This window comes from Diabrotica undecimpunctata, chromosome 8, assembly GCF_040954645.1.
Source record: "Diabrotica undecimpunctata isolate CICGRU chromosome 8, icDiaUnde3, whole genome shotgun sequence".
In the NCBI taxonomy this organism is placed as follows: Eukaryota; Metazoa; Arthropoda; class Insecta; order Coleoptera; family Chrysomelidae; genus Diabrotica; species Diabrotica undecimpunctata.
This window is the reverse complement of record NC_092810.1, coordinates 51,732,793-51,748,364: the sequence shown is the minus strand read 5'-3', so window position 1 is coordinate 51,748,364 and position 15,572 is coordinate 51,732,793. Positions and strand designations below refer to the sequence as shown.

The following is a 15,572-nucleotide window of genomic DNA, read 5'->3' as shown; positions in this document are numbered from 1 at the left end:
ATTAATCTTTGAACCCTTAGTGAATTCAATTCCCGATCCAGATCTAAGCGCTTTAAAGATTAACCGTCTGAATCCTTGGTAACTAATCCAAAGGATAAGAGTAGACTTTTGGAAAAGATGGTCTAGAGTATATTTATTCTCTTCGAGAGTGGGAGTCTCATCTCGCATTAAAGGTTTTCTAGTCCTCATAAAAAATGAACAACAGCTTCCTCTTCGCTGGCAATTAGCCAGAATCACTGAGTTGCATTGCGGTACTGACGGCATTGTACGCGTTGTTATGTCTGATGACAGCTTCATGTGGCATCCTACAATGTCGGGTGGTCAAAATCTACCCACTGTATATTTGTTAATAACTAGCTTTTTTCTTCATTTCTATTATTATAATGATAGTTTAGTGTTCGTTACTTATCCTTATAATAGTAGTTGTTTTTAAAAAAAATCGTTTTTAGGGGGGGGGGATTGTTTGGAAAAGTATTCCGGACTTAAGTACTCCGGGCTAAGTAGCGAAAATATTTCTTCTAGATTTTTATAGATGTTTAGAGAGTCTCGAAACTTCCCCCCATCTTTTTTGTAGTATAATCTTCTATTAACGCCACGTCAATGAAATTAAATACCTATTTTACAACTTTTTTGTCTTTTGGTATTTATAAAATCATTAACTTAAAAGATACATTCACTTTTTTAAAAGTAAAGCTAAAATACAATATTAATTTTCACAAATATCAACTTTATCATTCGAATAGACAAATTGATATTGTGTTCTCTATCTTGACAGTGGTTTGACAGTTACTATGAACGAAAGTTTTGTTTAAATTAATTTGATTGAAAATGAACATATACATTTTTTCTGAAACTGCAAATAAGCACTAGTCTTAGGTAAGAATAACAACTACTGAAATATTGATTGTGGCTAGTGATGGGAAGACCTGGTTCGTTTCGGTGACCCGGGTCTTCCAGGTAATTCATTAAAATGATCCGTTCATATGAACGGCTAATTAAATTTGTTGTGTAAAGGTCAAGTGTGTAGAGTTTAATATTGATATGTTTATGAATACTTTTGAGAGTATATGAACTAATGATAATGCAGGACCCGTTCATTAGAACGACTATAATTATATTGGTGTTTACGTGTAGAATTCGATATTGTTACTATAAATTTAAGAATAAAATATAGTTTAAGGCTGACAATAAGATTTGTATTTCTCAAATCATCTTCAGAAATCATTAAGATATAAAAAAAATATTTGAAAAAGTTAAGTAAAATTACAAATTCCATATTTATGTTCATAAATGAATGATAATGCAACAATTAAAATGGATTTTATTTCCTACAAATTTATAAACAGAACAGACTACGGGACTATTGACTCGACAATTCGAATGTATATAATTTTACAGTTTTGCAGCGTAAGGGTTTCGCCGTTCTGGGAAACTGAAATCAGCGTTTGAACGATCCTTTGCGGTTCGCAGTTGACCGAGCAAAGTATCGCGATCACACAGTTCGTTTCGTAAACACTAGGATAGCGTCATTCATAGGGTCATTCGAACGATAGGGTCTCAGAATGTGATTGTATCAATCACGGGTCTTTAAAAAAATCAGATCTTTGTGGACGGATCGTTCGTGACCTTCTCATCACTAATTGTGAATGTCAAGAAAATGGTGCTGTAACAGTAAAGCGTTATGCAGATATACTCGTAGTCATCCGAGGCGAAAATGGCATTGAACCTCTAAAAATCATACGCACAATCTGAGTTTTGCTGAGAATATGATTGGAACCCCAAAAAATACGCAAAGAAGTATATCATTTCTACTCCTGGCATTTTCCTCAAACCCCTCTCGTGGGAAGGAGGTCGGAAAAAAATCGATTTACCAAGAATATATACGCCGTAGAAAAAAATGTTTCAAATAAAATATGTGATTGACAATTTTGAACAAAAATGTTTATTAGCACTTTTTATTTAGAACGAACCGTTCTCTCAGAAACAACGCTTGAAGCGACCGGCGATTTTGAATGTCAGTTACGCGCGCATACTCAATGTTAAATGAAATTTATATCAACTCGACGGTAAAAATTCGATCTTTTGATCAGAGTGTCCTATCGAAAAAAATCATAATGCGTTTTAAAAGTGAAGGGTGCAACTTTCATACGCAATTTTTGTAATATAATTAATATAATATATATATATATATATATATATATATATATATATATATATATATATATATATATATATATATATATATATATAATAACGGATTGATTACGGCTGCCCCCAATTTCCATCTTTTTCTCTCATATGCAGTTGCCTCTTCTAAGTCTCTTGCCGCCATTGCTTCATCACTATCGTTGCGCCAACTTCTCCGTGGTCGTTCTCTCTTTCTTCTTTCAGGAGGGATCCATTCCAGTACTCTTCTAGGCCATCTGTACTCTGGCATTCTTTTAACATGCCCGAACCAGATTAATTATTTTCTTTCTATTTTAAGTTAGTTTTTCATAAAGGTGTTATATATAAGGTGTTGAGCGATTTTTGCCATTTTTTATTATTCTCATGAAATCTATAAAATTAATCACTTTCATTGATTTTCACTATGGAATTTCCATTGTTAGAGCCTAATGTTCTCAAAACCTATAGCATAAAGTTTCAGTTTTAAGTTTTTGCAACAAATTGATCTTAAAATCGAAATTTCATGTTATAGGTTTTGAAGATTAGGATTTTATCACTTTAGAAAGTGATAAATTTTATTGATCTCACAAGAATCTTAAAAAATGACAACTATCGCATATTTATTTATTTAACACTTTTATAAAAACTGACTTCACCTGCGGCAAGATACAAAAATTTTATACGAAAGCTGTACTCTTCACCTTTAAAACGTATTTTGATTTTTGTGGATAGGACACCCTGATCAAAAGATATCTAATTTTTACCGTCGAGTTGATACAACTTTTAATCGCCGGTAGCTTCAAGGGTTGTTTCTGAGAAAACGGTTCATTCTACATAAAAAGTGCTAATAAACATTTTTGTTTAAAATCATCTCCGCTACTGGGGGGTAGGAGTGGTAAACTTCTTTGCATCTTTCTTGGGGTCCCAAAACTGACATTCTCAGTAAAATTCAGCTTATTTGTATGATTTTTAGATATCTCTGACGACTGGAGTAATAAGTAGCCTAATAAAAATTTACCGGACAGGTGCACATTCTTAGCAATTGATTACCATTTAGGAGAAATTGCTATAGAGTTTGGGTTAAAAGTTAGGACAGAAAAAAGGCAAGAATTGTCGGACACCCATTTAATTCCAGAATTGTTAGTAGAACCACTTGATTAGAGAAATTATAGGAAAATGTCTGAAAAATTACAAATTGTTGTTTTTAGTGGCACCTATAATATAAAATCAAAACACTACAATGCTAGTTTTTAATGAAAATTGAAGATTGCAAGAGTTAGTTTATTTGAGTTAGTAACACTGAGAGGTAGGAATTTTTGTGGTATATGTTTCCCACAATAAGTCTGTCAAAATATTCCAGAGATGAGCAAAGGACTATAACTATTTTATTATTTAGTTTATAACTGGAATTTGAATATGCTCCAGCTGAGAAAGTTGTGAAAAGTTCATAAAATAAGTATTTTTAAAAATAACCTACTATAGCAAATTGGACAATTTTTTAAACTTTCTGAAAATTTAGTATGTAAAATTTCGAAGACATCTCCACAACAAAGGTTCAAAGAAATATAGGATACCTTTTTTCTATTTTTGCCCATAAAACACTCGTAAAATCGCCCATTTTTTCATTTTGGTTTATGTCACTATTTTAGAGATAACTTTATATTTTTTATACCAAATTTTTAGAAATGTTTAAAAGATTTTTTAAATGTAATATATGAACGTTATTTTTGCAATAGTTTTGCAAATTTTCATTTTATTACAATATGAATTAGTGAGTTTTTGTCGAATAAAACAACCAAACATGGATTTTTTTGCTTATTGAGATACTAATATAGGTTTATACCAAAAAAGATACAATTCAACAATTATAATTAGATTTTTTCAACCTGCTAAATTGGATTGATGTTTTGACTACAATAATAATTTCAACAAAAAGGCCAAACTAAGCATCTTAAAAAAACTCAACATGAGGGAGAGAGAGTGAGGATTAAACCAGAACTGTATTATTCTTCTGTGATTATTCTCTTTAAAAATGAAATAATAAAATGAAATATTAAGTATGATATTCTCAAATACAACAGCAATTGTATTCTCAAATAGAAACCTGAATAACTGTTAGCTCACATTAACTAATTACATAACCTTAATAGCTTCGCTTACTGGCTCAGCTAATGTACCAACTTAACAAACCCTCACCTAGTCACCTAATCTCACTCGTTCACATAGCCTAACCTACCCTGAAACTAGGTGTATACAATCGAAACTTTGCACAAACATTGTTATAGTTTTTCTGCCTGTTCGTTCCTACTGTAATGAAACACTATGTAGAAACAATTTGTTTTAATTAATATTTTATTGGTATAAATATGAATATGTATACAAAATATAAAAAAATTAAAATTGAGCCCCCAAAAAAATGTATTCACATTGACCTCTACTTAACTGAAACAGATTCGTAGAGCTTATACCATTATAGTATATGTACTAGTAAAAACTATTGTTTTGTAATAATATGTAAAGTTTTTCCCATTATATTGTAATAAACCTTTATTATATATATATATATATATATATATATATATATATATATATATATATATATATATATATATATATATATATATATATATATATATATATTTAAACGAAGGACACTGCACTAGAAAGTCCTGATACTATTTTGTTTTGTACAGAAATGTGTGTTTCTGTCCTGAATTTAAATAAACATATTGTATCTAGACTTAACAAAGTCTAAATGTGGAGGTATTTTGAAAGCTATTACACAATTCACAAGATGCACATACACAAGTTTTACTTTGTTAATCCTTTATTTCTATTATGAAAATATATCCAATAGGTATACAATTTTTAAACTAAATAAAATCATATAAGCAAAGATCTTTGAAACCATAACTATAATAAATATAGGTTAATGCTTTTAATTTAGAATGTTTTACTTGAGAACTAAAACTTGGAAGGGAATATAGTTACTTAAATGAAGCTAGTAGTATTTTCATAAAATAATGAATAATTTGATTTATGAAGTTGTGAACGTGAATACACATTTTAAGAGAATGTATTGGACATATACAGACATGCTGCAAGAAAATAATTTCAGAAGCTCTTGAGAATGTATTATTTGTACAAAAGTAGCTAATTAAATCTTATGATGATATAACTCCTTAACTTTTCAGCCGATGTACAACATTAAATGCTAAAAGAAGAACTCAACTAATGAAGATAACAAATATTTTTTTTGTTATTTACAATTTACATTGTTTGATAAAATATGCTCACAAAATATGTCAGTTTTAACGGAATGAAATTACATTACAAGTCTGCACTAAATGTTTCTGTTTTGAACACTTTTATACTCTCTCAAAACTCAAAATTCTGGATGCACTACTATGACAGATGAAGTTGACAATTGTGTGGTTAGTGGTTGCACATGCGCATAATTTTGTACTTATATTGTTACCCTGAATTAATATTATGCAAAAATTTTAGCTTAAAATAAACTTTATTTAAACTAAATGATAACACATAACCATAGCCTTATTATTAACTAACATAAAATTACATAAATTCTCAAAACCAAAGATAAAAAATATTGGATACACCTCGTACTTCATAAAAAGTGACTAGTGCTTTAGTGTTACAGATACAGATTTTAGGTTAGTTCATTTGGTTTTAACAAATTAAATAAAATATGATAACGCTTACCTGAATTGTTGTTAGTACAGTTACTATTTCCACTAACGGTTTGGGACCATCCACCTTATTGAAAACGGACACTAATTGTACAGTCCCAGAACATAATCGACAAATATTTTGAATACTATCTAAATCTGAGTTTTTCGCCACTTCCAAATTCATTTTTATTTATTTAAACAAACACAATAGTTTTAATAAACCGTCTAATTACTACATAATACATTAAATTCAATTCATACTTCGTAAAAGCATCGCCACAACAAAGACTTAACAGACATTAACAAATACCTGGTCCCAGCTGGTATCTTAGTAATCGACTACGACCACTGTCGGATGGAGACGCCACAGTCGGTGATTTTTCGGAGTATACTATACGAGGTTATTTCGGAATGCATGTATTTCAAGGCACGAATTATACATGATCTACCTTTACAACAGTAAAGTTTAGTGAGATACAAGGAGGATGAAATATTTTTTGGAAAAGTACTTCTAATGAAGAAAATCATTCCATGATAAACTCAATTGTGTATGATATGTATTTGAAAACAATTCTAGGCACAAGAAATAACTAAATTTTAAGTTAACGTTATTTTATTAGTATTTTTAGGTACCAATACATATTATGCTGTCCAAAATTAGGTTTGTGATATACCAGGAGGATGACATATTTTTGGAAAAAGTAGGTACCCACTTCTAATTAAAAATTATTCAATAATACATTCAAGTGAGTATTGTTCTGAAGCTATTTTCTTGTGGCACCTTAATAATATTTTTCACCTTTTATGGGTTTAAACCACAATTTCAATTAAAAATTTGTTTATTTTGACGTTTCGTAAATTAAAGTATACACAAAAAAATTATTATAAGAAATATCCATTACCTTTCCATTCGATTTCATGGAACAAGTACATATTTAATATTATAAATATATTTAATGAATTTTAAATATCCTAATTCTCACATCCACATCATGTTTTTGACTTAAATGTTTTGTACCTAATTAAAACGTATAAATTGGATTATGGTGTATTACGTATTACCTATATATATATATATATATATATATATATATATATATATATATATATATATATATACATATATATATATATATATACATATACATATATACATATATATATATATATATATATATATATATATATATATATATATATATATATATATATATATATATATATATATATATATTATATGTCGGACCAGGTATAGATAACAAGTTTTGACATAACAAAACAGTAATGTTCTGGTTGAAATTGTAAAAAGTGGCAGTTTTTGTAGAAATTTTGTTAAAACTTGATAGTTAAAGAAAATTTTATAACAATCTTGTAAAAACTTACCTGTTACTTATCTGTACTGAGCATAATATAATAAACTAGACCAAGGAAATAAGCATAAACGTACCCTGGTTGTGACACTGAACCTAAACCGGCCAGGCAAACGACAGTTGTTTTGAATCACGGTTCGTAGACTTATTACGGTTGCCTCTTCCGACTAACCAATGAACATTAAGCCCGAAATTACGTCACGAGAGTACAGTAATTTGAATCGTAACATTGTTAATCGTCGTTTTTATGTCTTTGATGTGTGGAAAATAGTAAAGATAGTTATGAAATAAAGATGTACAGTGGATTATAATACCTAATTATGGAAAACTTTTGATATGTATGCAGTTTGGTACTTTAAATTAATCAGAACCGGTTGTTAACGTTTATCCAATGTTAATGCAGGATTTACGTAAATCTAGGACTTCGATCTCCATTTTACACTGAAAATTTGTCGCGTATACTGAATTTCCATTAATACTGGATTAACTATTGAATGAATTACCGAATTACATAACTATTTTTTCCATTTTTTTAATATCTTTCCTTGATTGATCATTAATGTCTAATGGCATTCTAAAATTTCATTCAACATTATTATTAAACAATGAAATTTTAAAGTTTTAACCTACCTTATAAAAAGATACGAAGACTATAGGTACGATGTACAACTACAATAAATAACGTTTCTTCGATAATTCAAAATAAGTTTTTATAGAAAACAACACCCAAATTTCAAATACAAAAATATAAAGAAAACTGAGATATTTAAGAAACGATAAATAATAAAGCAAATAATAAACTGAAAGATAATTACCATGAACAAACTGTAATAATAAATGGGTTTTGTATTCTTGTGTACTCTGGTGACGTAACTCAAGTATCCCCACCCCAGTCGGAAGAGGCAACCGTAGTAAGTCTACGAACCGTTGTTTTGAATATGTGGTATGGACACAGAATAACAAACAATCAGAATGCCCACTATGCTTGTCAAGATAAGTACGCACATCTCGTTCGTGCAGACGGAATCAGCAATGTTTTAAACAGAATCAGAGCTGTTCAGTGAAATTTTATCTGATGTGCATAGAAAAATTTAGACCATAGACATAATATGCACTATTTTATTTGTACTTTTAGTTGAAGAATAGATTAAATTATTTCAAATTTACTAAATTATTAATCTAAAAATTTAAATTACAGTTCTGTCGTAGCTTGTCACAAATTTCTCAATTCGAGGCTATGCTTCCGTTCCGATGCTGTACACTTCAAAGGCGGCATCTGAGAGTGGGCATTCTGATTGTTATTAATTCTATGGTATGGACCTCTATATGTTTCCTGCAGTCGATTTTTTGGACTTACTTATTGGACTTGGATTAATTATTAACAAATTAAGTGTTGATCTAAATGACCTGACGACGGACCTGTCGTCTTTGGAACGGCGCAAGCATGGCTTGACGACGGCTTGTCGCTAAGGGAAGATAAGTAAGAAGTCCCGTTACTTCTTAACGGAAAGATGGTAAAACCAACCCTCCTCCGGCAAACGCATTCTGTTTCAATTCATCGAAGTAACAACATGTAGTATAATATTATAATATTAATATATTCGTAATTATTTTTTTATTTTCATTATTACAAACAATTAAGTTTTTTCATATTATAACGTTTACATAGAAGTATTAAATAGTTTAATTTACGGTCTTGTGTTCTTTACTAAAACCACGGGAAGTCCAAATAATGTTTAGCAACAAGTAACTGGAAGAACTCAAGATTCCATTTTCCACTGAACAGTTACACAACAGTCTGGTCCTTCGATTTGGAAGCTTGCTGCTTTGGAAATACAAAAAATCAAAGGTTAGTGCTTTTCCTTTTACCATTATTTCATTTTTTTTACATTTTCACATGAGATTTACATTTGATTTGTTTCAATTCGGTGGAAAACTACTTGTATCTTAATTGTTTATTATTCCCTATTTTGTACAATATACGAAACATTTATTTGATTATTTTACTTGGTATAAACGCGATGGTGTGGTATTACAGGGTTTTATTCCTTATTTTACATTTACTAATAACTAATTTGATTTGTTTTTAAATAATTTCTGCATTCTTACACACTCACTCAACATATATATATTTTTACTTCCTATTTGGATATATTTAGTATAATTTGCTATAATTTACATACACTTTTGGGTTCTATATCCAATACGGTTCGTCATTTGCGACTCGTAATCATACATTATCGTCATTTCTACATCCTTTGTGGATAGATTTGACATATTTTCTTAATTTGCAACTCTTGGGTACTATTTACCAACCTTAGATTAAAGAAACCATAGATATAACGTTCAGGCAAGAAACAGATGCGCAAAGCCTGCCAAATATTTCACGTTAGGACAAATGGGTGGGAGGAGTGACAGGTACGTATTTAGGACAATTTTGGAGTAATGAAATAACGACGATTTAATTATTAAATAATTTATTTAAAACAATAACTAAAACTAATATGAGTTAATTTAAAGTAAAGTATTCGAAAGTTTTGCAGATATTAGTGATTATAGTGATTATATATATATATATATATATATATATATATATATATATATATATATATATATATATATATATATATATATATATATATATTATATGTCAATGGTGAAGTTAATTGGGTTAGCAGCTGAAATGAAAGCCAAAGTGTGCTCTTTACAACGAGTTCGTTATATTTCGTTAAATTTCTTTAACATCTTCAGACGAAAAGCTATTTGAGGTTTGGAGGCCATGATGGTATACAAAAAAAAACATGTTTAAATTTTAGTGAATAAAAAACACATCGAGTTATTGGTATGTGTAGTGCAATTGAAGGCTTAATTCCCCATACAAATTAAGTGCATACTTGCCTGTGAGTCAGTACAATAAAATTATTTTAAAAACATTCCGAGTTACATTAACTAACTATTGATAGCAACTACCTCACCGAAAATTACAAAAAATAGTATCTATATAAGAAGGATGAGAAGGATGTAATGGTTTTTATAATTGATAATTACTTTAATTTATGTCACTTTCAAATAAACCGTAGAAGTATCAAAATGATGACGTTAAGCGAAATTAAATATCATCACTCAATAATCTGAGATCACCACTCAAAACAAATTGCAGTTTTTAAAATTTAAAAGTCCGGTTCTGAAGTACAGCGTCGAACACTTCCCCTCGATACAAATATGGCTACTAATGAATACAATATTACAAATAGAATATTTTAAACTTACCTAAATAGGTTAACTGACTTTTTGTCTTTCACACAATTTGCAGTTGAATGATAAATATAGTTCTTAATTATACGTTTCGTTAATCTAAGTTACCAACCGATTCGGCTTTCCAGCGATTCGGGCACACTTTATAACTAACATCTAAATCACTTTAATCGTTTAAACATTTTCTGTGCTATTTTATTACAGCAATTTTATTATTTTATATCTTTCTAGGCACAAAAATTTACATTTACTTACATTTTCATTTAACACACAAGTTAAAATACTTAACATTGTACCTTACTTATTTTACACTTAATAAATTTACTTGTCACTATGGCTGAAGCTGCTGATAATGCTAAAATTAAACGCACTTCCATTAAGGGCACTTTAACTCGTTTCTCGAATTATTTTAACTCTGTCATAGAGTTACCTGCAACTGAAATTAACTTTAGGCATTTACAGTTACGCCTTGAGAAAGTTGAGAAGCTCTATGACGATTTTGATAATGTTTAATCAACTATTGAGGATGCTGACCCAAACTACACTACAAATGCATCCACTATTCATGACAAGAAACGAGCATCTTTTGAAAATCCATTCTTTTCTTTCACTGGCCTAGCTAGAGAACTTCTTGCCAATCTTTCGACTCCTCCTGCTGGTCAGATATCCCAATCATCTACACCTTCCACAAGTGAAGTTAACATTTCTCAACAAAATATACGTTTACCTACCATTCACTTACCTCCGTTTGAAGACGACTACGACACCTGGTTATTTTTTCAGAGACACTTTCAACTCTATCATCCACACAAATTCCGAACTTTCGAACATACAAAAATTTCACTATTTGAGACTATCCTTAAAGGGCATTGCTGCAGACACAATACGCAATCTAGATATTTCTGATGCAACATATGCCACAGCATGGTCACTTTTAAGGGAAAGGTTTGAAAATAAACCACTTCTGGTTAATAACCACATCAAAAAGCTCTTCAATTTACCCAACATTTCTAGAAACTAACATAATGATTTGCGAGCCTTATTAGACAGTTTACAACGACATCTACGATCTCTTGAATCTTTACAAATAGACATTACAGGTTGAGATCCTCTTATTATCTACTTAGTCACTACAAAATTGGACAACACATCTCACCGCGAATGGGAACAATCATTGAAAGATAACGCTACAAATTTACCCACATTAAATGAGCTCACAGAATTCTTAAAAGGAAAATGTAGAGTTTTTGAATCTCTTAATAAACACGATGATAAACTCCGCACCAATGAAAAATCTTTTGTATCTACGAACAATAACAGCAATACTTTAAATTGTTCATTATGTTCACAAAATCATCTTATTTATTCTTGTCCTAATTTTAGTAAATTACAGCCAACCTCTTGCTTAAATAAAGCAAAACGTTTAAAACTTTGCATCGATTGTTTACGTTCTGGACATCCTACTAAAAACTGCAAATCTTCTGGCTGTCACAAATGTGGCAAACCTCATCATACGCTTTTGCATTTTCATAATTCTATTCAGGACACTCCAAATTTGGAAGCATCATCTTCTTAAACACCTTCCAATCAAACTACAACCTCCTTAACAACTCACAACCATTTTGCTAGTTCGTCACAAATTTTACTGTCTACTGTTTTAATTAAGGTCTTTGACTCCAAAAGCAACATGCATGAAGCTCGTGCACTGTTGGACAGTGGTTCGGAAAGTAATTTCATTACTTAACGTTGTGTTACGTAAAAATATGAGTCATATTAAAAAACCTGTAAACATGTTTATTTATTCGAGTATTTTCTAGGTCATGAATACCTGACACACGATGTTATAAAAACAAAGTTCGAGGCGAGTCGATGGGAAATCCAGTTTGCCCTTACCGTTTTCGCCGTCCAGTCTACTCAAGAAGGTTTTAGACTTTTCGAGATAACGGCGATTTATGTATATAAATAAAACATTTTTATATGGAGGGACAGTTAATATCTGAAGACCCGCGGCCGCGATTTTAATTGTTACGTTCGCCTAAAATAAATTATGTATTAATTAGTGGTTAATAAACTTATATAAATTATCGTGCTTTTTAATAAACTAGAATAAGAACAATATAATAAATTAATAAAGACATTATAAATTAAATAAAGACAAAACAGTTAAATAAATTTCATTACAAATGGTGTCGGAAGTGAAATCAAAGTAAATTAGACTTATAGTAATCAATCATAACGTGTTTTTCCGAAGAGAATATTTTTAAATCGTGAAAATGACGACGATTTATGAGCTCACAGTGACGAATTTAAGAAGACATCTCGAGGATAGAGAATTACCTTCTACCGGAAAAAAGGCTGAGTTAGTCCAACGACTAAAGAACGCTTTGCTAGAAGAAGGACTAGATCCAGAGACTTATATATTTGAAGATGCTGTCCTCTCTTCGATTTCGAAAGTTTCTGGTGATGTAGCCAAAGTTTCTGGTGACATCGCATCATTAGAGAACAAAGTTTCTGGTGACGTCGCATCATTAGAAACAAAGTTTCTGACGATATTTCGAAAGTTTCTTCTGATGTAGCCAAAGTTTCTGGTGACATCGCGTCATTAGAAAACAAAGTTTCTAACGAGATTTCGTCCCTGGAAAGCAAAGTTTCTGCTAACATCTCTTCGGAAATCTCTAAAGTAACTTCTGAGATGTCTGCCCTCGACGATAGAATATCTTCGTTAAAAAACCAAGTTGCTGCCGATATGTCGGCCTTCGAAGAAAAGATGAAAGAGATGGAAAGGAAGATGGAGGAAACAGGGACAGCAGAGAGAGGAAACAACCCGATTACAATAGAGACAAAAGAAGACGAGACGAAATGTAAGTTGGAAATACGGCCGAAATTTGAAGGAAGTGGAGGTTCTATTCATGTTAAAGTCTCAACTTTCGACGGAAAATCATCATGGAACAACTACATGAAACAGTTTGAATCAGCTGCAAGAGTAAATGGATGGTCTGAAAAAGAAAAGGCTGTAAACCTGACTATCGCTCTTCGAGGAGATGCCTTAGATGAGAACAACTGAAGAAGAGGTTAAATATGCGATATGGCCACGAACATTTGGAGCATGTATATCAGTCGCAGCTTAAAAATCGTAGACAGAAGAAAGATGAGGCTCTTCAAGAATATGAGGTAGATATTGCCAGATTAGTACGATATGCTTATCCAGCAGCCCCCGAAGACATGATGGAAAAATTGGCCGTTCAAACGTTTATTGATAGTCTTCGTGATCATGAAATGCAGAGAACACTGCGATTAGCTCGTCACAAGACGCTGGTTGATGTCCTATCCGCCGCCCTCGAATACGAGTCAGCTACGCAGGCCTCTGGCGGGTACAGCAAAGTTAGGACTGTAAAAGAGGAAGGAGATGAAGATAAACTTGACCAGCTCATTAATATGATGAAAAGCATGGCATATAAGAAAACGAAGACCATCAGATGCTGGAATTGTGGCGAAATAGGACACGTACATCAGTAACACTCAGATGGGATTCAGAAAAGGGCTGGGTACAAGGGAGGCTCTGTTTGCAATGAACGTTCTCTCACAGAGATGCTTAGACATGAACCAAGAAATTTACACCTGCTTTGTTGATTTCGAAAAGGCCTTTGACAAAGTACAACATGAACCACTAAGACAAATTCTAATAAAGAAAAATATAGACAGCCGAGATATTCGAATTATATGCAACCTATATTGGAATCAAACAGCAAATGTGAAGGTTGAGGGTAGGCTAACAGAAGAAATTCAAATCCGTCGAGGAGTCCGGCAGGGATGCATCTTGTCGCCACTTTTATTTAATCTGTATAGTGAAGCTATTTGTGAACAAGCACTCGAGGAAGAAGATCTTGGTCTGATAATAAATGGTGAGACGATCAACAATATAAGGTATGCTGACGATACGGTTCTCCTAACGGGAACGCTAGTAGAACTACAACATCTCGTTCAAAGTCTCAATATATACTGTAACAGTTACGGCTTGAAAATTAATTTGAAAAAAACTAAATTTATGGTAATCACGAAATCAAAGAACATCAGAGCTAATCTTGTAATAGACAATACAACGATTGAGCGTGTGTCCTGTTATAAATATCTAGGTGCTTGGATCACAGACGATACTGATCAAACAAAAGAGATTAGATGTAGAATAGAAATCGCTAGATCAGTCTTTAATAGAATGCGCAAACTCTTTTGCAATCGTGATATCAATATAAAGTTACGAATACGAATGCTGCGGTGTTATGTCTTTTCTACCCTGTTGTATGGAGTAGAGGCTTGGACACTAAAACAGTTGACCACAAAAAACATCGAAGCTTTCGAGATGTGGTGCTATAGGCGCATTCTCAGAATATCATGGATGGACCGCGTCACTAACACGCAAGTACTCCAAACTTTAGACAAAAGATGCGAAATTCTAAATGAGATAAAAACTAGAAAGATGGAATACTTGGGGCACATTGTGAGAGGTGAAAAGTACGAACTTTTAAGAAATATCATGCAGGGCAAAATTAAGGGCAAAAGAAGTGTGGGAAGAAGAAAAATATCATGGCTTCGTAATCTACGTGAATGGTTCGGGTGTAGTTCGATTGAACTTTTTAGGCGCGCTGCTAACAAAGTCGCAGTGGCCATGATGATTTCCAATCTCCGCTAGGAGTGGCACGAGAAGAAGAAGAAGGACACGTACGAAGCTCCTGTAAGCACCCTAGGTACGACGCAAATCAAGAAACTCACCATCAGGAAAACTAGAACGGGTCAGCCTTAGGGGGGCAGCTTCGACCCAGAACTTTTCCAAAGACCCTCTCATACTAATAGCTTCTTTGAAATGTCGTGAAGATAGTGTATATGTAGATGGAGAAATAAATGGTAAAAAGCATACGTTGTTGGTGGATACCGGAGCGACCAGAACCATTATACGCCCGACAGTTATAAACAGCCGTAAGAAACTGTTACCAACGAGGTTGCGACTTCGGACCGCTACAGGTGAAAATGCCAACATTCATGGAGAAATCCAGGTACAATTGGGAATTGGAACAGAAAAGTTTCTCCATACTGT

The 15,572-nt window shown here is 32.0% G+C and overlaps 1 protein-coding gene and 1 long non-coding RNA gene across 4 annotated transcripts in view; one reads left to right on the top strand and one right to left on the bottom strand.

The window, feature by feature from the left end:
* The window catches only part of LOC140447537 (uncharacterized), a 58,007-nt gene extending 50,672 nt beyond the window's left edge, over nt 1–7,335 (bottom strand). Inside the window, exon 1 of one of the 3 annotated variants that reach the window (XM_072540242.1) lies at nt 7,242–7,335. Coding sequence is in view for 2 of the 3 variants with exons in the window: in XM_072540240.1 (XP_072396341.1) it covers nt 5,890–6,042 (153 nt within the window). In the remaining variant the exon portion in view is untranslated. Of the gene's footprint in view, nt 1–5,889; nt 6,238–7,241 lie in introns of those variants that run through there. The other 2 variants (XM_072540240.1, XM_072540241.1) reach the window with 2 other exon arrangements.
* LOC140447538 (uncharacterized) lies at nt 5,821–8,509 on the top strand. Its single transcript, XR_011951605.1, has 3 exons — nt 5,821–5,840; nt 6,479–6,559; nt 8,427–8,509. It is a non-coding gene; the product is annotated as an uncharacterized lncRNA (long non-coding RNA).
* Nucleotides 8,510–15,572: the final 7,063 nt, after the last annotated feature.